This window comes from Pan paniscus, chromosome 2 (genome assembly GCF_029289425.2).
Source record: "Pan paniscus chromosome 2, NHGRI_mPanPan1-v2.0_pri, whole genome shotgun sequence".
Lineage (NCBI taxonomy): Eukaryota > Metazoa > Chordata > Mammalia > Primates > Hominidae > Pan > Pan paniscus.
The window spans coordinates 74,252,227-74,275,086 of NC_085926.1; the positions used below are offsets into that span (position 1 = coordinate 74,252,227).

General features: G+C 38.0%; 1 protein-coding gene across 3 annotated transcripts in view; it reads right to left on the bottom strand.

Moving 5' to 3' along the window:
* The window catches only part of CNTN3 (contactin 3), a 358,712-nt gene that overhangs the window by 34,136 nt on the left and 301,716 nt on the right, over positions 1 to 22,860 (bottom strand). For all 3 annotated transcript variants that reach the window (XM_055110140.2, XM_063602820.1, XM_057301830.1), the window contains 5 exons: positions 6,037 to 6,154; positions 4,993 to 5,151; positions 4,744 to 4,893; positions 3,210 to 3,280; positions 1,305 to 1,539 (listed from right to left, as the gene is read on the bottom strand). In XM_055110140.2, coding sequence (XP_054966115.1) covers positions 1,305 to 1,539; positions 3,210 to 3,280; positions 4,744 to 4,893; positions 4,993 to 5,151; positions 6,037 to 6,154 — 733 coding nt within the window. The remainder of the gene's footprint in view (positions 1 to 1,304; positions 1,540 to 3,209; positions 3,281 to 4,743; positions 4,894 to 4,992; positions 5,152 to 6,036; positions 6,155 to 22,860) is intronic.

The window sequence follows — 22,860 nt, forward strand, 5'->3', positions numbered from 1 at the left end:
GAATGGTTAAGGGCAAAGGCCCTTGGTTAAAATACTGGCTGTACCACTTACTATTAGGAATTTTGGCAAATTTATTACTCTCTTTCACAAGGCTTCCATTTTCTCATTTGTAAATGGGAAATAATAGTGCCTATATTTTTTATTTGAAATATCAAATTAGGTAATGTCTGGCAAGTAGTAAAACTTCAATACATGTTAGTTTCTGCCATTTTTTTTTTTTTTTTTTTGTAGAACTACATGGGATAGCCAATAGTTGTTGCTGATCTATGAAATGGCAATTTTGCATAATTCTTTTACCTTGATTATTTTCTAAAGCAGTCATGAGACAAAATGTAGATGTCTCAATATCTGAGACAGGTATAAAAGAAAGGCAAAGAAACAGAATGGGTCCAGAGTGAAGTATGTCTGTATCTCCACCAGCAGGTTCATATCCCTCAAACCTGCACATTGCATGTCTGTTGAATGAGATACCGCTGCTCCTGACTCTTCATCCAGTAACATCCTTTTCTCAGGCCATGGGAACCACTATACAACTTAGGACTAGGGTAGCTCCAAGGGGTATATTTTTATTACCCCAAGGTAAGGCTGTGATTTTCCTTGCTTCACAAGCTGAAACGTAGGAACTGTTCCTCATAAACAGATTTTTAAATTGATGGTTATGATCTGAGACAGGTCTCAATCAATTTTGGGATTTATTTTATCAAGGTGTTAAGGACATGCCCAGAAGAAAAAAAAAAAAAAACACGGGTGCACAGAAACAGTCTGTGGTCTGTGTCCATTTCCAAAGGTGAATCTGAGGGCTTTAATATTTAGAGTGGGCTGCAGTGGAAAGAGGAAGGGTATGGTAATCCACATGTTGCAAGGGAAAAGGAGCAGATAGGAGGCTAATCAATTAGGTCTCCTGCTCAGTAAATCAGCACTTTACATAGGGCAAGGCGAACATGGAGTAGCTACCTGTAGAGAGATTTAACCTTTTATCTGTAGCTATCTGGTTAGGAACAAAAGGAAAGGCATTTTCTTGCATGACTTGGCTTTCAGCTTAATTTCTTCCTTTTGGCCTAGTGAATTGGGGTCCTGAGGTTTTATTTTCCTTTCACGGTTACATCCTCTAACTATCCATTAAGTCTTATACTTCAAGTCATTTATGATTGATCTTTATGACTTGCACTGGGAATCTAACTACTACCTGGATGATTGTTCTTTGGAATAAATATATTTGAAGTCAAAACGAGACTCCAAATCAGTTTTTGGAGCACAAATAATTATTATTAGGCGGAATTGATACACAGTCATGTTTTCCATACCTTCTTCTGCAGAGAACACTGTTGTCACTGGGCTAAATGGTCCTTCACCTTTGTTATTATAAACACCCACTTTAACTTCATATGGTGAATATGGCACGATGCTTTCATTCCTAAAGACATATCTTGGGGTGTCAGGGGATGTCACCACTGTCTGGATCCAGGTGGTAACCCCAAGAGGGCGGAAAGCAACAACATACCCAAAACCTTCACCATTCTGTAGTTCTTCAGGGACTGGCTATAAAGGAAAGACATACTGAATCACCCTTACACATAAGGGCAAGGCAAAAATGAATGCAGCTGTAATCCACAGGCATTTATTTGTAAAAGTCATCAAATAATCATCTACATTGTATTAAGCAGTTGCATGAAAAAAGGAGAAAAACATCAGTAGGAGAGTCATGTCAGCTGCTTTTAAACAGACATATGTCACCATTTCATAGCCATCCAGATAATGAACTGGAATTTTCTGTGATTATTCAGTTAGCTGATCATCTTATGGCTCAAGTCTGAGTTTCTAATAGTAAGATATACTTTCAGTTGAAAATATCTGATCTCTTAAGTCAAATAAAAATTATCTAATTCTTAATGTTGACTTTATGAGAAGAAACATTAAAATGGTGATTAAGAACAATTAAGTAAAACTGGAAAAAAAAAAAAGGCCTGGTACGGTGGCTCACGCCTGTAATCCCAGCACTTTGGGAGGCCAAGGCAAGTGGCCATCACGAGGTCAGGAGTTTGAGACCAGCCTGTCCAATATGGTGAAACCTTGTCTCTACTAAAAATACAAAAATTAGCCGGGCGTGGTGGCATGCGCCTGTAGTCCCAGCTACTCGGGAGGCTGAGGTAGGAGAATTGCTTGAATCTGTGAGGCAGAGATTGCAATGAGCCGATATCACGCCACTCCTGGGTGACAGAGAGAGACTCCATCAAGAAAAAAAAAAAAAAAGGAAGTAAATACTAATTTATAAATTAATGAATTACATCCCTGTAACTCTAGCACTTTGGGAGGCCAAGGCAGCTCGATCATTTGAGGTTGGGAGTTTGAGAGCAGCCTGGCCAACATAGCAAAACTCCGTCTCTACTAAAAATACAAAAATTACCCACGCATGGTGGCGCATGCCTGTAATTCTAGCTATTTGGGGAGGTTGCGGTGGGACAATCACTTGAACCCAGGAGGTGGAGGTTGCAGTGAGCCAAGATTGCACTACTGCACTCCAGACTGGGCAACAGAGCAAGACTGTCTCAAAAAAAAGGAAAAAAATATTAACGAATTAAACTCAAAGCTATACTTGAGTCATGTCAAAAATTTTATTGACACATCATCAACATCTTCAAAAAATGCAGGTAATTCTAGTACTTTTTGACTTCAAACCTATTAACCTTTTTCCTACTGATGATGTAAACCAATGGCTGGGAGAATGGCCAGGAAAGAAACAAACTCAAGCACCTGTTGGAATAGGTGACTTCACCAGTGGGGGCTGCACAGCTGCTTGGAAAGTCATAAGGGGAGCTTGAGGGGCAACAGCCGCAACATAACTCATCTCTATGTCTACCAACCAGGTGACCCTGGGCCAATTATTTCTTATATCCGAGCCTGAGTATTTTCATCTGTAAATTGTTGCAAGGATGACATGAGGAAAATACATGCTAAATGCTGGGAATAGTGGGTGGCTCAGAGAAAGTGTCAAAAAATAGTAGCTACTAGGGCTACAACCACCACCACCAGCCCCACTACCACTAATCCCACCATCACCACCTATATTACCACCACCAGCAGCAGCACCCACCAGCCACACCCTCAGCACTACCACCACCACCTGCATCATTGGCACCACCACCTGGGAAGCCATAATGATCATGAGAACAGCAAGACCCTGATGGGGAAGATGCTGCCCAAACACTTACATCCCAGGTTATCACAAGTTCAGACCGGCTTCCGCCTCCTCCATTGACTTCAGAAGGAGGCACTTCTGGAACTATACAGGTCAGAGAAACAGAGATGAAATGGTACTTGCATTTAGTAATATTTATCTAAAAGACAATGCAATGTTTTTTTAATATTTAAAATAATTTCATCATTGGCACATTATTCATACATATGGGTGTTTATGTACATATACTTATATATTATATACATTTATATATTTTTATGAGATCATCAAACAACATATTTACATGAAATCATAAAAAAAATCAAAATCTCTCAAACAGTAATAAAAACATGACCAAGTTGGAAGATACTTTGCTAGTATGAGAGTTAAAACAAGAAAAAGTGATTCACCAGAGATGATGGGAAATCAATCCAGCATGAATGTTTAGCTTGTGACTATTCCAAGTAGAATATAATTCTGAGAACAACATTGGCTATATGTAAGGATGACCCAGACTCAAACCCTCGAATCTTGTTTTGAGATATTATTTATAAACTTCACAGGGGCATCAGATTCTCACTGAGAACTTTAGGCTTAGTGAACCCCATGACACAGCTAGAATAGAAGTCCCATGAAGGTGGGTCTTTGGTATGGTCACAGCTGTACTTGCAATATCTAGAAAGTGCTGAGCACAGAGAGGATGCTCCCTAAAATATGTGTTGTGTGAACAAATGACCAGAACACCAGGGCAAGCACAGTTCCTCTATTTCTCATATTTCCTAGCATAAACATTATGTGCATTGTTCTGAGTGAAACAGCATCATGAAAATTACTGAAACATATTTGATGACTTCCATCTTAGCTGAGTTCCTAAAGTGATATACCAGCTCTATTTCAAACTTCATTTTAGTTAATATTAAATAATATTACAGATTCTGAAAAGGCAATCTTTAGGTCTCAATTGTCCCTATAATGTGATGCTATGTACACTTTCTAGTTTGAGTTTTAATGCTAGGATATTTCTAGAATAATAAAAGCAGTCTTATGGTCTATGTGAATAGTTGTCTCACATGGAAATTCCTATTAATGATTTTTTCTTAATTCAACACTTGAAGTGACAAAATATACCTATTCATCAATTGCTTAAGCTCCTTCACTAAGCTTGGTGGCAAAATGAGATTTCCTAGCAGCAGAACTCCCAAATGTCATTATCCTACCAATTTGCCAATGCTTGTTATAAATGAAAACAGCACTTCCCTCGTTAACAGGGTAACTATGTCAGATAGTAATTATAACCTTAAGTGACAAAAACATATTTACTCACATGCACTAATGATCGTTTACAATGGACTGAACTCTTGGAAATGTCACACTACATCAGAGTCACTTACATGTGTTTCTTTTGACAAATGCCATATGGCCAGTTCTGCCATTAGAAAGGTTAGATAACTGCAACAATGGATTATTGAGGCTGACCCCCTGCTGGCCTGGAGTTCAGGGCCAAGGGAAATGGAAGTACACAGAAATCTATTAATCCATTACTCAGAAAAAAAAAAAAAAACACTAACCTGCCTCTTCAGTTCTTACTTTTTCTGAGGGTAAACTGGGTTCTCCACCTCCAATTTTGTTACTGGCTACAACCCGAAATTCATATTCCACCCATGGGTTTAACTCAACTACAGTGGCTGTGTGTGTCTTCCCATCGATGACCTCAGGCACTACAAAGGAATATTTCAGAGGTAAGAGTCTGCCTGCTTTAGCATTGACTTGAAATCCATTTATATGTGTGCAGATGACATCTGCCTCTCCTGCTTTACCTGTTGTGACGGTTTGCCAACCCACGGAGAAAGGTGTCCGAGCCTGGATAGAATAGGATATAACCGGGCTATGGTTGTCTTTACCTTCTTTCCAAGAGAGTTGGGCTGTTGTATCTGTAATTTCATCTACTTTCACATTTTCTGGTGGTCCAGGTGAACCTAAGGAAGGCACAAATGGAAACATTGAGTAGCAATTCCATAAATGTCATCCTCTCCTATCAAAGAGAAGAGAATGTCACATGACCACTTCAATATCTCTGACTTTTCCCAATTTCAGAAGAACTTAGGGAAAAGGCCATTTACCTGGTAATAGAACAACTACTTCCCTCTACTCTCCCTCCCCGCATTTCTGTTGTTAGATCTTAAATTTGGATGTGAGGCAGTAATTCCCAAACCATAATACTCTCTGATTGCAGATGATATTCACTTTTAAAAGCCTCTGTTCAGCAGGATTCCTGTACCTTTCTAAATTCAATGTCCTCTGCTCCTGGTGTGATGCCTTTCCCTTTAATCCACTGGTGTATCTCTGTAGTTCCCCAATCTGATATCTAGATGTGTTTTATTTTATGACACACTCTGGTCATTTTTCAGCCCAGTAGCAAATCAGTATCCTGGGCAGCAGCTCAGGTTGGCAAATTTTCTCAGTCATTCTGAATAATCCTGATAATTTTTTTGTATTTTTAGAAAACTGTCCTACATACAATTATTCCCAAATCCTGATTATTTTGGAAGCAAACACACTGCACAATATTCTCTCTCAAATTAAATACAATCACTGAATTAATGACATGCTCAAAAACACATCAGCTTGGCAGCAGCTGTGGAATGCCAATTACAGTGAGAGCTATTTGAAGGGCAGAGTTGAGATTTTTATTTCTTTGAATTAGCACTCACCCCTATTGTCATATTCTGTGGTCTATGAGGGGGGATGAAATCAATATTATAACTCGTATGCTCACATACTATCTCATCATGGTTTTTCCTCCAGTAAGGAATGCTGTTAAGATGTGAAGTTACAGACTCAAGGGGGCATAAATGTTTTACCTCTTACTATGAGGTCAGCAGCAGATGAAACACTGTCCACCCCCGTTTGCACCATACAAACATATTTCCCACTGTGTTTCAGCTGAATGTTTCTGATCATTAAATCACCAGATGAACTCTGTTGGGAAAACAGGTAATGAATACACTGTTATTTTTTTAAAAAAACACAAAGAAGTTTGAAGTCTATGGCCAAAAACAACAACACTGCAATGAAAACTATATTTAGGGAGCAAACCAAGGTGGTATAAGAGAGTAGATTGCTACAATGGAATGTATCGAAATATAAACAAGTTAAAAACCATACATGACTGCAGTCAAAGATTTCTGTAGCCAAATAAACAACAAGCTTCCTCCTGGGCATTTATGGTTTCAAAAATAAATAAGGGCAGAGATTACAGTCTCAGAGTCTATTTACTTGCACCAGGGTGACACTTCTTTTTATATCCACTGCACAGCACCAGCTCAACTCTTTTCTCTGGTTCCAACCCCTTTGCAATTATCTGCCTGAGAAGAAGAGGGACACATGTGGGTATCTAGTGGGAGATAAATGCAGCATGACAAGCAGATTACCATGGTTGAAACACTTTTCTGAACACATTGGAGCTTAAAAAGCCTAACGCTGTTTAATTCCTTGGCTGCAGAAGTTAGGGACAGTCAGCATAAAAGCATGAACCCCTCAATAAGAAGAAATTAAAACATTTTAAACCTTAAAAATAACAGCTAGCCGGGCGCGGTGGCTCAAGTCTGTAATCCCAGCATTTTGGGAGGCTGAGGTGGGTAGATCATTTGAGGTCAGGAGTTTGAGACCAGCCCGGCCAATATGGTGAAACCCCATCTCTACTAAAAATACAAAAATTAGCTGGGTGTGGTGGCGTGCCCCTGTAATCTCACCTATTTGGGAGGCCAAGGCACGAGAATCACTTGTACTTGGGAGGTGGAGGTTGCAGTGGGCCGAGATCAAGATCACACCACTGCACTCCAGCCTGGCTGACAGAGCAAGACTCTGTCTCCGCCTCCAAAAAATAAATAATAATAACAGCTGTCCTTAAAGACATTTGCTAGCATTCCCAAGAGCTAATTAACAGAGCAATTATATTTCTAAAAGCTCAATTGTTAAATGGACCTCATTTTAAGAGAATGTAAAATTGTGTTAATAAAATGACTAACTGCAAGCCAGTTTCACACATTAGTAAAAATATGACTTGTAATAAGTCATATGATTTTGAAACCAAAGCCCTTGGAAAATGATCATCAGTTCATGTCAGAACTGGTAAAGAGAAAGAAGCAATAAGTAGCGTTTATCTTAATTAAAAGAAAAGTTTTAGTCTTGAATTTTTGTAGTATATATTGTAAGATGAATTCTACTATCCTATTTTTAGGTAATTTCCTAAAATCTTCCTTAGGGTAATTTCTTAAATATTGCTTCCCATCTTTAGGATTCTTAATGGGTTGCATGTTCTCTGTTAGTTGTATTGCATAGTTTTACATGAAATTTGTGAGAACTGGAAGAAGACAGATGGGAAATGATTGATAGTTGTAATTAAATGATAATCCAGAAACTGTTAAGCTTGCATGTTTTACTTTCATCAAGTTAAAACTTTTTTCTTTCCCTCTCTCCCTCTCCTTCTCCTGGGGTTATTTAGAAATGTATCCCCAGGACAAAAACCTTTAATGCTTGCTGACCTTTAGAAACTCTTAGGTCTTACGAGCTTCATATACTCATAGGAGGTTGATTATCACTTCTATGGAAATCTCTTATTTTCGGTGAAAAACTGTTACTATTAAATGCCATCTAAGGCATTGGGGTAAGGTTGTTATTCTTGCCAACCTTTATTTGCTTATTTTGAAGGCATCTGGGTAAAAGAGAATTGTGTCAGGACTTTATGTCCTCACATATCTGGATACACCTTTTAGGCACAATGGCTGGCTTTGTTTCTTGAAGGAGTAAGGAAAAGTTTGGTGGTGGACTTTTGACTTCTGTTCACTCTTGGCACTGACAGGTGAAGACAAATAGCTGCATCATAAAAATGAAGCCATCTTCCTAAAGAAATGTAGTCAGGGGAAATATAATTTTTAATTATCCTTTTACACTGCACAGTAGAAAAAGGAAGCAATTAACTAAAACAAGTAGAAATGGAAATGATTTTTTTTCAGCCCCAACATGGAATTGAGTGTATGAATACATAAAAGGAGAATACAATTTGACAGAGAATAAGAGAGATCCTCTCCTTATTTTTTGTCTCCATTAATAAAATATATTTGTATTATTCCTCTTCTAATGCTATCTCTCTCCCACTCTATGATCTTTTAAGGGAGCACTACATAGAGACAAGATTTATCTTAACAAAAGCGCATCCATTGCTTGCTACGTTAGATTCATTCAAGGACACAGAAGTGTCTAACACACAACCCTTGCTTTCTAGGATGTAAACTCAAGTCAGGGTAAAAAGGTGGTGTAAACATGTGAAACAAGTTATGTTTACAAATTTAGAAAGTGTAATCCACAAAGGTTAAATAAAATCACATGGCATATACCATGTGTAGACGACGGCAAAATGAAAGAGACAGACACTTCCAAGTTCTGCTGAAGATGTGGAACTGGAACTCTTATTGCTGAAAGGAGTGTAGATTTGGTACAATTACTCTGGACAATTGTTTAGAAGCATCTACGAAGCCAGGACATACATATAATTTATGACCCATCAATTCCATTCCTAAGTATATGCCCTACAGAATGGCATGCATCTGTCTACCAAAAGACATTTTTTACAAGAATGTTTATAATTATTATCCATAATAGCTAAAAATAGAAACAACCCTATAACAGTAGAATGGACAAATAGGTAGTGGAATAATCATTTAACAAAATGCTATTAGGCCATGAAAATGAATGAACTGCAACTACACAGATCAACATGGTTGAGTTTCAAAAGCATGAAGGATATAAACCAGATGGAAAGGAGTATTTGATCATGACCGATCATATGAGAAGGCTGGATTGTGGCTACCTTTGGAGGTATGGTAGTTTTGGGATGAAGCACCATGAGGACATCTAGGATGCGGGTCATCTTCTGTTTCTGTTTTCAGTGCTGGTCACTTGAATGTGCTCATTTTGTGAAAATGAATTGGGCTATCCTCTTATGACTTGTTCATTTCTTGGTAGAATGCAATGCTTACCAAAATGCAGTTATGATTATGCACAACTATACCCCTAAATGCTCAGCTTTCAATAGGGTCATAGATGGGAGAAGTCAAGTAACATGACTCTAATTCCAAACTCCAACTTCTTTCATGGGAATTAAACATTTAATTAATAGTAATTTAATTAAAATGTTATTAGCATATCTTATCATTTCTTATCAAGATGCAATTGAGTATTCCCAGGCATTTAAGAAAAAAAAGGTAAAAGAAACTCCAAAGAGGAAGTTTCACTTATGTCAAACTAATTCTTTCCCCATCAATTTGTCATTGTTAGAGAATACAGTTAGTCATGAATTAAATGTGATAAAGGATGTGAGAGAGAAATGTCCAAAAAAAAAAAAACTCAGTAAAATTAGTTGAAATGGGATGAAATAGTCCTAGATGGATTATTTACCATATTTATAGATAAACTTGCATCTAATATTTAGAAATAATAAGAAACATATTTGCCATTCTTTAGAGTATAAAATAATTCAAGTAACACAACACTAACCATCTTTGGACAAATTCTTAGAAACACTAATAATACTTTGAATAAAAAATAGCTTATCTGTTAAATTAGTTTGTCTTTGTTTGCATTATTTTCTGAAACTTCCTTTTTCCCCACCTCCTCAAGCAGGAAGGGACCAGAATTGAGAAGGTGCAAATTCATAGCTTTATTTTCTTCTCCTCATATCTCTATTTTGCTCAAAACTTCCCCTCAAAGCCCACTAGTGTAATTCTGTTTTCCGGAAAGCACAGCTTTTTTTCTATGCTGCTGTCCACAATTTACTCAGGAAAGGAGTTTTTGGAAGTGAGAGAAGTCTATTCCAGTATCTTACGTAGGAGTGTAAGAAGTAGGATATGATCCTCTAAGTTATACAAATCGAGTTCCTTTTTCAAAGCACCACTTATTAAAAATAAGATCATTCATTCAAAAACTGTTTATAAAGTAACTATTCTACTTTAGTTGCTGGGAATACGATGCTGAAGGCAAGAAAAAAGAAACAGTCCTTATGTTCATAGGGCATAGAGTTGGAAGACAGGCATTAATGAAATGACTACACAAATCAATGTAAAATTATAATGTAATGTAAACTCAAAGTACATTGGGGGAATCTAGAACTTTTTGGGGTTTCAGTGAACTGCTCATTGAGCTAAGATTTAACCTATGAGCAGAAGTTGTCCAGGAAAAGTGGGTAAAAAAATAAACTACACTAGGGTACTTAGGCATGTGCAAAGACCTAAGGTAGGTAAGAACACGGTTTATTTGAGTAACTCAAGAAGGAGAGCTGAATGGGGTGGACAGGGGATAGGGATGTCAGGGGTAAAGTTAATCCACAAATAGTTAATCTGTCCCCAGAAAATAAAAAGTTCACTGTAGCTGACTTCAAGTTCATATTTACATCTTAATGACAGTAATATTTTTTCTTTTTTGTAGTTTTACAATACCTATTAAACTTAGCTAGGATTACTTTATTAGTCAATTATTTGTCCATCTAATCATATAGGTTTGTCTTAGGAAAAAAACAAATCATATTTCCATAATATGTTACAAGTATTAACAGTAAATGGATTTGTAAGCCAAAGCATCCTTGAAATAAATGGTAAGGGAAAAGCCAGTGTGTATCAAATGAAATAGGAGAGGATATGATTAACTTTTCCCCTGTATTTTCTTAGATGATGACACTAATGGAATTTTTGATGTAATTTAAAAACCACTCTGCACTAAAGAAAGAAAACACTACCTGATTTGATAACCCATACCAGATAAAAATAAACAAGCAGAAAGATCATCACTAATTACAGGTAGGCTGAAAATACATTGTGATATCTACCACATGCTAAAATCAAGGTTTAAAATAAACTTTGGAATTAGGGGAACCTCTTGAACCTTGCAAATATTGTACAAACTTTCAGTATAATAAATTATAAGCAAAAAATGAATTCACTAGTAAGCACTCTCAATGTAAATGGTGCCGCTGGACTGCCAAGAAGCATAATTTTCCAGTTTAAGAAAAAAAATTACATTTTGATGGCTATTTGGAACCGAGGTTGAGTAAGCAGTCCTCTTTCTTTATGACTTTACACAGCCTGTTATTGCAGTGCTTCCAATATTAATCATTCATTCCTTCACTGGGTTGTCTTCCAAACCCTGACATTACATGTAAATCATCTCCAGGTGCCTTGAAAACAGTCGAACCTGTAAGTTCCTTCTGGAACCTGGTTGGCGTTTTCCTCTGTAAGACTCCCGGAAGGAACAGGTGGTGACATGGCCCACCTCTGCATTTTTGACTACACAGATTAAACCTTGCCCCCACCAATGCCAAATGGCTGCATCAAGTTCACCTTCGTTACTAATGTACGCTGCTCATCCAAAAAGCAGAAAGAATTGGCAGTCACTGAAACATGAAAACAGGCCCTAACATTGTAAACAGTTTTAATTTTTCTGACTGATTACCAGTTTCAACTGTCACATGGTTGTCTGAACAGGTGATATTTAAGACAGGTAAGATGCAATCAGTTAATATCAAAATTTGCTTGACTTTCTTGGGTACCAATAAACTGGAATAATTGCTCCATTACAGGATTTTGAGTCCCAGCTTGTTCCATCATAAGTGTTTTAAAAGAGTGACACATCAAAGATCACAAAAACTTGGTTGAAGGCACTTCATGCCTATTTTAGGTTGTGTCAAGTGCCGCGGTGCCTCAAAGGTATCTGCTTTTTAATTTCAACATCAAGTTCATATTAACAACTTGGGAATTTTTTTTTTTTCTGGCCAGTGCGATGTGTTGATTTTGATGGAGTAAGAATTGGTGATCTCAGGATGCCTAGTCTGCTGTCCCAGCAATCTTAACCCAGTGTTTTCTACACTTAAATCATTAGAGTCACGTCTTCACAATTGTTTTTGCCATATCCTGGTACCAAATGTTCTATTATTACTTAATTTTTCTTAAACTGATTAACTTCCTTCAACTTAATGTGGGAATTGACATATAAAATGTATATTTTTATCCTAAATGGAAATCTGCTCACCAAAATAATAGTTACCTAGCAAAATTAATATAATGAGTAGAAAATTATATAAATAGACACTGTCCAAAATAATTTAAACGCTCACTAAGCTGGACACTGTCAAAGTCCCTGAGCCGGAGACTTTTGCTCTGTTAATTAAAGATTAGCAAGTATTAGAAAATAGCTAATGACAGGCCTAATATCATGTTTAACTATTTATTTATTTATTATTTATTATTTATTATTTATTTATTTATTTTTGAGATGGAGTTTCACTCTGTCACCCAGGCTGGAGTGCCGTGGCATGATCTTAGCACCCTGCAACCTCCGTCTCCTGGGTTCATGTGATCCTTCCACCTCAGCTTTCTGGGTAGCTGGGATGACAGGCATGTGCCACCATGCCCAGCTAATTTTTGTATTTTTAGTAGAGATGGGGTTTCACCATATTGGCCAGGCTGGTCTTGAACTCCTGACCTCAAGTGATCCATCCGCCTTGGCCATTCTCCTTGATTTAATCTAAATGATTGAAATAAAATTGAAAATAGAATGACTCTCTCATTCTATATTATATTATTTAATGCTACCTGTTGAGTACAGAGTCTGTGTTTTGAAAAACACTGTGCTATCCAGTTTGCTAAACCCAGTAGTTCTCAGTGCTGGCTGTACTGTAAATTCACCTGGGAAATCTTTTTAAGAAAATACCAGAAACACCTAGGTCACATCCAGAACAATTAGAAATTAAAATGGACTAGAAAGAGGAGACTCTCTAGGTGATTCCAATGAGCAGTTAGGGTAAAAAAATTATTAAACCTCCTGGGATATTGCATTCCTCATCTTTACTCTTCTTGAAGGTATAAAAGACTTCAGATAATTGCTCTGATTTCTCCTAACTCTAATAATCTAGGTAGGCTGTGTAGGCTGTATACTGCTGAACTCATAAGCTGAAAGCAATACTCTTATACATATTTTCACCTTGAGAGATGGGCAAGAAAACTAGTATTTGTGAAACAGGTACTATGTGTCAAGCACAAGGCTCATTTCCTTGACATGACATTGCCTTGGTGTGCTCATCATAATTTTAAAAGAAACAGTCATTGACATAATTCAACATGGTGATAAATTGCTATAGATACATACATAAATTTACTGCTAATCAACCTCAGTCATTCTACGATTACTCTTGATTGATGTGACAATTCTTGCATTGAATTAAAATATTTCAAGTCAAAAGAGCTTACTCTGGGTAACAGTTTAACTTGTGGATCAAATCTCATTATTTTTGTCTTACCTTTATATTGCAAGTATAGAGAGTAGATCTGCCTCTTGTAGAATGATATGAATGTTACATAAGAGAAAAGAAACACACTGATATGAAGGAATAAAGAGCCACTGTTTCATAGAAACTTGATCATGTTATGCCAAATGCCATTCGAGTTTCAATTTACTTTGAGTTTCAATTACTATTGCTATATAACAAATTACCCCAAATCTTAGTGGATTAGAAAATGATCATTTTTTTTCTGCTCAGTAATGTGTAAGTTGAACAGGCATCATTGAGGACTCATCTCCATTGGACACTTCACTAGGTGGGGGGCTTGATTGGAAACTGGCAAGCTTGTTTATTTGACCAGCAAGTTGGCATTGGCTGTTGGGAGTTCAGCAGGACCAGTGGGCTGGGACCTTGGTTCCTATTGAGAAGGACCTGTCCACAGCTGCATAGGGTTCTTAATACTATAGTGGCTGGATACCAAGAGTAATTGTGCTAGTGGAACAAGGTAGAAGTGCATACATTTTTAGAAACTAGCTTCAGGAATTATACTGCATCACTCCTATTGTTTTTTATTGGTCAAGACATTCACAAAAGTATACTAAATTTCAGGAGGAGAGGGATAGATTTTACTACTTGGTAGGGAGCAGTGTTAAAGTCATGCTGCAATAAGAGCATGTTGGATAAGATATGTTGCTGCAGCCATCTTTGGAAAACACAATCTGCCACAGCCTTCCAGATCCATTTTGCACCTGCCATACTGCCTCTGCCTTGGGCAGCTGACCTATATGGACCAAAGGGAAAGGTTCCCTTATACTCTACCAGTTTCTTGGGATCCTCTTACAAGATCTGAGGGAGAGAGGACAGTGAGTTTAGGGTATTTATTTGCCAAGATTCATCCTTGCAGGCTCTTTTGAGCTGACTGTGCCAAGAATCCAAGATAGGTTATTTATTTATTTAAAGCAAAACTCTGGACTAGACGCCCTTCAATTTGTGTCAGTAGCCTGTGTGTAAGCCAGAGAAAGAACTCCCAATAGCTCAGAGAGAATAAATTTATACCTCTCCCAGGAGAGTTGCTCCCAAAGAGATCACACTATTTTTATTACAATCACAGACCTATGTAGTCTGGCAATTCTCTTGATACTTCAGAAGTGTGAATTTTTCATCTCAAAGTCATATTGAAAAAGATAAAGAAGGAAAGACTAGGTTTGATATCAGCTGTAACTATCGATAGACTATTTTCCTGGTAAAGTGCATGATCTAAAATTTTAAAGTTAGGATAAGAAAAAAAAGGTTTATAAAATCAGAATGTTTTCCATAAAAATAATTTAGAAAACCCAATCCACCTAAAATTCCTGAGTCTCTGAGTCTAAACTTTTAAATAACCCCAAATGAACCATTTATTATTCACTTTCTTAATCATGTTCAGATCAATTAAATGTTATAATTAAATGTCATGCCTTGCAAAGTAGAATGATTTTCTTTCTGAAATTAGGGCAAACCATCTAAGCCAGCATGAACAGTTCCATCTCAATAAAGAGACAAGTAACCCAATTAAAAAATGGGCCAGCTACCCTGACTTTTGGTTTCTGATGGGCATGTAAGGAACTTAGAAGATGTCACTCTCTCCTAACAACAAATAAAGAGCTGAACAAACTGAAAAATCAACAACTAATTCTTAGATCTGGCAGAGAAGCGAGGTCATAGGACAAACGGCTTCCCCTTAATCAGACAGACAGGTGGATACAGATAATCACAACTTGGAGTAGAAACATCCCCAAGAACCAGTGCTGGGCAGGAAAACATGAACTATAATTGAGTAATTGCTGGAAGTTCAGTGTGGACAATTGCGTGAGTTAAAACTCCACGAAGAGCCAATCATAGGGGGTGCTGCACACTTGTGTTAATTTTGCCTCAGAGAGTTCTACTGGGTCCTCACAGTGAATATTGGAAAAAAAAAATCCCCTCATGTTTCTGGTAGTTGTCGGGGGAAAACAGACCATTTTGAGATACATTAGAACATTCTGTTCTTAAAAAGCTCTGACCTCAGGCCGGACGTGGTGGCTCACGCCTGTAATCCCAGCACTTTAGGAGGCCGAGGCGGGCAGATCACGAGGTCAGGAGATTGAGACCATCCTGGCAAACATGGTGAAACCCTGTCTCTACTAAAAAAAATACAAAAAACTAGCCAGGCGTGGTGGCGGGTGTCTGTAGTCCCAGCTACTCGGGAGGCTGAGGCAGGAGAATGGCGTGAACCCGGGAGGCGGAGCTTGCAGTGAGCTGAGATTGCACCACTGCACTCCAGCCTGGGTGACAGAGTGAGACTCTGTCTCAAAAAAAAAAAAAAAAAAAAAAAAAATGCTCTGCCCTCAGCAGCTACAGCCTAATCTGCTGGGGTTTTCTAAGAGTCTAGGTGGGGAGAAAAATAGCCAACTCCAGGCCCCTTAAGCCATCCTGTTCCACGTAAGAAGGGACAAAGACTGAGAAGCACTGGTGAAGTTCACAGTCTAGGGGCATAAGTTCATTAGAAGACTGAGACCTACTCATAGGACTACAACATTCTTTCCCTCACCCTCACACCTTACCATTACATTACCAGAGGCTTATTTGTGGCAGTCCCTTTTACCCAGTATATCACATCTGCCTTTCAACAAAAAATTACAAGGCATAATAAAAGGCAAAAATACTTGGTTTGAAGAGACTGAACAAGCATCAGAACAAGAGTAAGATATAGCAGGAATGCTGGAATTATGAGACCAGGAATTTTAAAATTCTATGATTAATGTGTTAAGGGGTTTAGCGAAAAAATAAACAAACATGTAAGAAAAGATGGATAAGGCAAGCAGAGAGACAGACATTCTAAGAATCAAAAACAAAAAAAAGGTTAGAGATTGAAAACACTTTAACAGATATAAGGAATGACTTTGACTGGCTTATTAATAGACTGGGCATGGTTGAGAAAAAATTTCTGAGCTCAATGATACAAAAATAGAATCTTACAAAACAGAGAAAAACAGACTGAAAAAAACAGAACAGAATATGCAAGAACAATGGAACAACTATCGAGGGTATAACATACACATAAGGGAAATATCAGAAAGAGAAGAAAGGGAGAAAGGGAAAAAAGCAATTTTTGAAGCAATGGTGACTAAGAGTTTCACTCTAATAATGTCAGATACAAAATCACAGATCTAGGGAGCACAGAGAACACCAAGTAGAATATATGCCCTCAAGAAAATAGAAAGTCACAAAAACTAAAACAAGCAAACAAAACCCAAGAAATAAAACACCTTGGCATACCACAGAAAATGAAAGATTAAAAAAAAAAGAATTTTGTAAAAAGTGAAAATTTTTAAAAACACTTTTTCCATAGAGAGGTGTGGGAGCCATAGACTCTTGGCTCCCTAAATGCTTGCTTAGAAATCACTGACATGAGGCAGTTGATTAATAGAGAAAAGACATACAAATTTATTTTCTGTGCATACGTGGGAGTCTTCTGTATGAAGACCCAATTTCCAAATGGGTCACAGAAATTTATATACCATTTTGAGGTTACGGAAAGAATGATGGCTTAGTAAAACAGGTTATGGAAGGTGGGAGAAGTGTCTGGATGGCAAAGCTGGCCTTGTATGTACATGAAGCCTCCCTCAGAGAGAATAGATGATACATGTTTCATTTCAGACTTCTAAATGTGTCAGACCCTCAATCTCTCCTGGATCTGGGGAAAGACATAGAAAGGGAAAGGGGCATGGCTGCATTAATGGAGATTATCTAGAGATCCAAATTTTCCCCATTTACTACAACAGCTTTGCAAAGCAGTTTTGTGGAGCTGGCCAAGCAGTACCCATTTCAAAATATGTCAAATAAATATATTTTGGGGAAAATATTTTAATTTCCTTCAACTCTAACCCCATTCATGAGGGCTTTACCCCAATGCCCTATTCACTTCTAAAAGTCTCCACCTTCTAAGACCACTACTGTGGGAGTTAGGATTTCAACATGCAAATTTTGAGAAGACACAAATATTTAGACATAGCAACATGCTATGAAATGAGAAAAAATGCAATCATATAAAATTCTCAATTAAACCACAAATGGCAGGAAGTGAGGAAGGCAAAAAAGGAACAAAGAACAAGATTAAAAAATAGAAAACTGTAAGAAATATGATAGAAATTAATTCAGATATCTCAATTACTACTTGAATATCTATAATCTAAATGCATCAATTAAAAGATAGAAATTGCCAGAATGTATCAAAAAGCCTAGACCCAATTCCATGTTGTCTACAAAAACCTACGTTATATATGAAGACACACATAGATTAAAAGGGATAGCGAAATATATACTATGATTGTGCTAATCAAAAGACAGCAGGAGTAGCTATATTAATTTCAAATATAGCAGAATTCAGATTAAGGAAAGTTGTCAGGGCTAATGAGGGGCATTACATAATAAAGGGACACTCCAAGAGGATGTAACAATTCTTTACGTGTATTTACCTAACAACAGAGCATCAAAATATGTAAGGCAAATACTGATAGAACTTCAAGGGGAAACAGAGGAATCCAGTACCATATTTGGAGACTTCAACACCTCTCTATCAAAAATGAACAGATCCAACAGGCAGAAAACCAGTAAAGACTTAGTTGACCTCAACAGTACCTTCAATCAATTGTATATAATGGACATCTATAGACTACTTTATCCAACAGCAGTGTCAGAGGCGTTTGAATCAGAGTGACTCCATCTTGAGTCACAGCCAAAGTAAAATGAGGCTGAGACCTTCTGTACTGCATTCCCAGGAGGTCAGGCATTCTTATTCACAGGGTGAGACAGGAGGTTGACACAAGATACGGGTGACAAAGATCCCATTGGTAAAACAAAAATGTAGTAAAGAAGCCAGCTGAAACCCATCAAAATCAAGATGCCAATAAAAGTGACCTTTGGTCATCCTTGCTGCTTGTTATACCCTAATTATAATGCATTAGCATGCTAAAAGACACTCCTGCCAGTGCCATGACAGTTCACATATGCCATGGCAACATCTAGAGGTTACCATATGTGGTCTAAAAGGAAGAGGAACCCTAAGTTCTGAGAAGTTGCTGTACCTTTCCTGGAAATCTCATGAATAATCCATCCCTTGTTTAGCATATAATCAATAAACAACCATAAAAATAGTCATCCAGCAGATCTTGAGGCTGCTCTACCTATGGAGTAGCCATTCTTTGTTTCTTTACTTCCCTAATAAACTTGTTTTCTCTTTACTCTGTGGACTCACCCTAAATTCTTTTCTTGCACAAGAATTAAGAACCCTCTCTTGGGGTCTGGATTGGGATTCCTTTCCAGTAACAACAGCAGGTTACACATTTTTCTCAAGCTCATATGGAATGTTCACCAAGAAAGACCACATACTGGGCTAGAAAACATATCTTAAAAATGTAAATGTATAAAAAATTCATACAATGTCTCCTCTCAGACCGTAATAGAATTAAACTAAAAATCAATAACAGAACAGTAGCTAGAAAATCCTCAAATATTTGGAGATTAAATTACACTCTTCTAAATAACACAAGGATCAAATAAAAAATCTCAAGTGAAATTGAAAAAGATCTTTTGGTGCTGGGATAATTGGTTATTCATATGCAGAAGAATGAAGCTGGACTCTTCCCTATCACCATACACAAAAATTAAGTCACGACGGATTAAAGACTTAAATGTAAGACATGAAACCATAAAAATCCTAGGAAACACCCTATGAAAATATTTTATAGGGAAATACCCCATAAAAACATAGGAAATACTCTTTTTAATACTGGCCATGGCAAATAATTTATTACTATGTCCTCAAAGACAATTGCAACATAATAAAAAATGGACAAGTGGAACCTAATTAAAGAGCTTCTGCACAGCAAGGTAAATGATCAAGGGCATAAACTTACAGAATGGGAGAAAATACTTGCAAACTAAGTATCCAATAAATGTCTAAGATTCAGAATCTATAAGGAACTTAAATCAACAATCAAAAACATAACCCTGGTAGGAAGTGGGCAAATGACATGAACAGACACTTTTCAAAAGAAGATATACGAGTGGCCAAAAAACATATGAAAAAATGCTCATCATCACTAATCACCAGAGAAATGCAAATCAAAACCACAATGAGATACCATCTCACACCAGTAAGAATGGCTTTTGTTAAAAAGTAAAAAAATAACAGATGATGGCAAGGTTGTGGAGTAAAGGAAACAGGTATACACTGTTGGTGGGAATGTAAATTAGTACAGGCACTGTGAAAAGCATTTTGGAGATTTCCCAAAGAAGGAAAAGCTGAACTCCATTTAACCCAGCAATCCCATTACTAGGTACATAACCAAAGGAAAATAAAGCATTCTGCCAAAAACACATATGCACCCATATGTTCACCACAGTATTATTCACAATAGCAAAGATATGAAGTCCACCCAGGTGCCCATTAATGGGAGACTGGGTAAAGAAAATGTGGTACATATATACCATGAAATACTCTGCAACCATGAAAAAGATGAAATCATGGTGCACTTTGGGAGGCTGAGGTGGGCAGATCACAAGGTCAGGAGATCGAGACCATACTGGCTAACCCTGTCTCTACTAAAAATACAAAAAAAAATTAGCTGGCCGTGGTGGCGGGTGCCTGTAGTCCCAGCTACTCAGGAGGCTGAGGCAGGAGAATGGCGTGAACCCGGGAGGCAGAGCTTGCAATCAGCCAAGACCGCACCACTGCACTCCAGCCTGGGCGACAGAGTGAGACTCCGTCTCAAAAAAAAAAAAAAGTCTCCCATTATTATTGTGTGGGAGTCTAAGTCTCTTTGTAGGTCACTCAGGACTTGCTTTATGAATCTGGGTGCTCCTGTATTGGGTGCATATATATTTAGGATAGTTAGCTCTTCTTCTTGAATTGATCCCTTTACCATTATGTAATGGCCTTCTTTGTCTCTTTTGATCTTTGTTGGTTTAAAGTCTGTTTTATCAGAGACTAGGATTGCAACCCCTGCCTTTTTTTGTTTTCCATTTGCTTGGTAGATCTTCCTCCATCCCTTTATTTTGAGCCTAAGTGTGTCTCTGCATGTGAGATGGGTTTCCTGAATACAGCACACTGATGGGTCTTGACTCTTTATCCAATTTGCCAGTCTGTGTCTTTTAATTGGAGCATTTAGTCCATTTACATTTAAAGTTAATATTGTTATGTGTGTATTTGGTCCTGTCATTATGATGTTAGCTGGTTATTTTGCTCGTTAGTTGATGCAGTTTCTTCCTAGCCCTGATGGTCTTTACATTTTAGCATGTTTTTGCAGTGGCTGTTACCAGTTGTTCCTTTCCATCTTTAGTGCTTTCTTCAGGAGCTCTTTTAGGGCAGGCCTGGTGGTGACAAAATCTCTCAGCATTTGCTTGTCTGTAAAGGATTTTATTTCTCCTTCACTTATGAAGCTTAGTTTGGCTGGATATGAAATTCTGGGTTGAAAATTCTTTTCTTTAAGAATGTTGAATATTGGCCCCCACTATCTTCTGGCTTGTAGGGTTTCTGCTGAGAGATCAGCTGTTAGTCTGATGGGCTTCCCTTTGTGGGTAACCAGACCTTTCTCTCTGGCTGCCCTTAACATTTTTTCCTTCATTTCAACTTTGGTGAATCTGACAATTATGTGTCTTGGAGTTGCTCTTCTCGAGGAGTACCTTTGTGCCGTTCTCTGTATTTCCTGAACCTGAATGTTGGCTTGCCTTGCTAGATTGGGGAAGTTCTCCTGGATAATATCCTGCAGAGTGTTTTCCAACTTGGTTCCATTCTCCCTGTCACTTTCAGGTACACCAATCAGACGTAGATTTCATCTTTTCACATAGTCCCATATTTCTTGGAGGCTTTGTTCGTTTCTTTTTATTCTTTTTTCTCTAAACTTCCCTTCTTGCTTCATTTCATTCATTTCATCTTCCATCACTGATACCCTTTCTTCCAGTTGATCGCATCAGCTCCTGAGGCTTCTGCATTCTTCACGTAGTTCTCAAGCCTTGGCTTTCAGCTCCATCAGCTGCTTTAAGGACTTCTCTGCATTTGTTATTCAGTTATCCATTTGTCTATTTTTTTTCACAGTTTTTAACTTCTTTGCCATTGGTTTGAATTTCCTCCTGTAGCTCAGAGTAGTTTGATCGTCTGAAGCCTTCTTCTCTCAGCTCGTCAAAGTCATTCTCCATCTAGCTTTGTTCCGTTGCTGGTGAGGAGCTGCGTTCCTTTGGAGGAGGAGAGGCGCTCTGATTTTTAGAGTTTCCAGTTTTTCTGCTCTGTTTTTTTGCCATCTTTGTGGTTTTATCTACTTTTCGTCTTTGATGATGGTCACGTACAGATGGGTTTTTGGTGTGGATGTCCTTTCTGTTAGTTTTCCTTCTAACGGACAGGACTCTCAGCTGCAGGTCTGTTGGAGTTTGCTAGAGGTCCACTCCAGACCCTGTTTGCCTAGGTATCAGCAGCGGTGGCTGCAGAACAGCAGTGGCTGTAGAACAGCGGTGGCTGTGGAACAGCAGATCTTGGTGAACTGCAAATGCTGCTGCCTGATCGTTCCTCTGGAAGTTTTGTCTCAGAGGAGTACCTGGCCATGTGAGGTGTCAGTCTGCCCCTACTGGGGGGTGCCTCCCAGTTAGGCTGCTTGGTGGTCAAGGACTCACTTGAGGAGGCAATCTTCCCGTTCTCAGATTTCCAGCTGCATGCTGGGAGAACCACTACTCTCTTCAAAGCTGTCAGACAGGGACATTGAAGTCTGCAGAGGTTACTGCTGTCTTTTTATAAAATACCTAGGAATCCAACTTACAAGGGATATGAAGGACCTCTTCAAAGAAAACTACAAACCACTGCTCAATGAAATAAAAGAGAATACAAACAAATGGAAGAACATTCCATGCTCATGGATAGGAAGAATCAATATCGTTTAAATGGCCATACTGCCCAAGGTAATTTATAGATTCAATGCCATCCCCATCAAGCTACCAATGACTTTCTTCACAGAATTGGAAAAAACTACTTTAAAGTTCATATGGAACCAAAAAAGAGCCCGCATCGCCAAGTCAATCCTAACCCAAAAGAACAAAGCCAGAGGCATCACGCTACCTTACTTCAAACTATACTACAAGGCTACAGTAACCAAAACAGCATGGTACTGGTACCAAAACAGAGATATAGATCAATGGAATAGAACAGAGCCCTCAGAAATAATGCCGCATATCTACAACCATCTGATCTTTGACAAACCTGACAAAAAGAAGAAATGGGGAAAGGATTCCCTATTTAATAAATGGTGCTGGGAAAACTGGCTAGCCATATGTAGAAAGCTGAAACTGGATC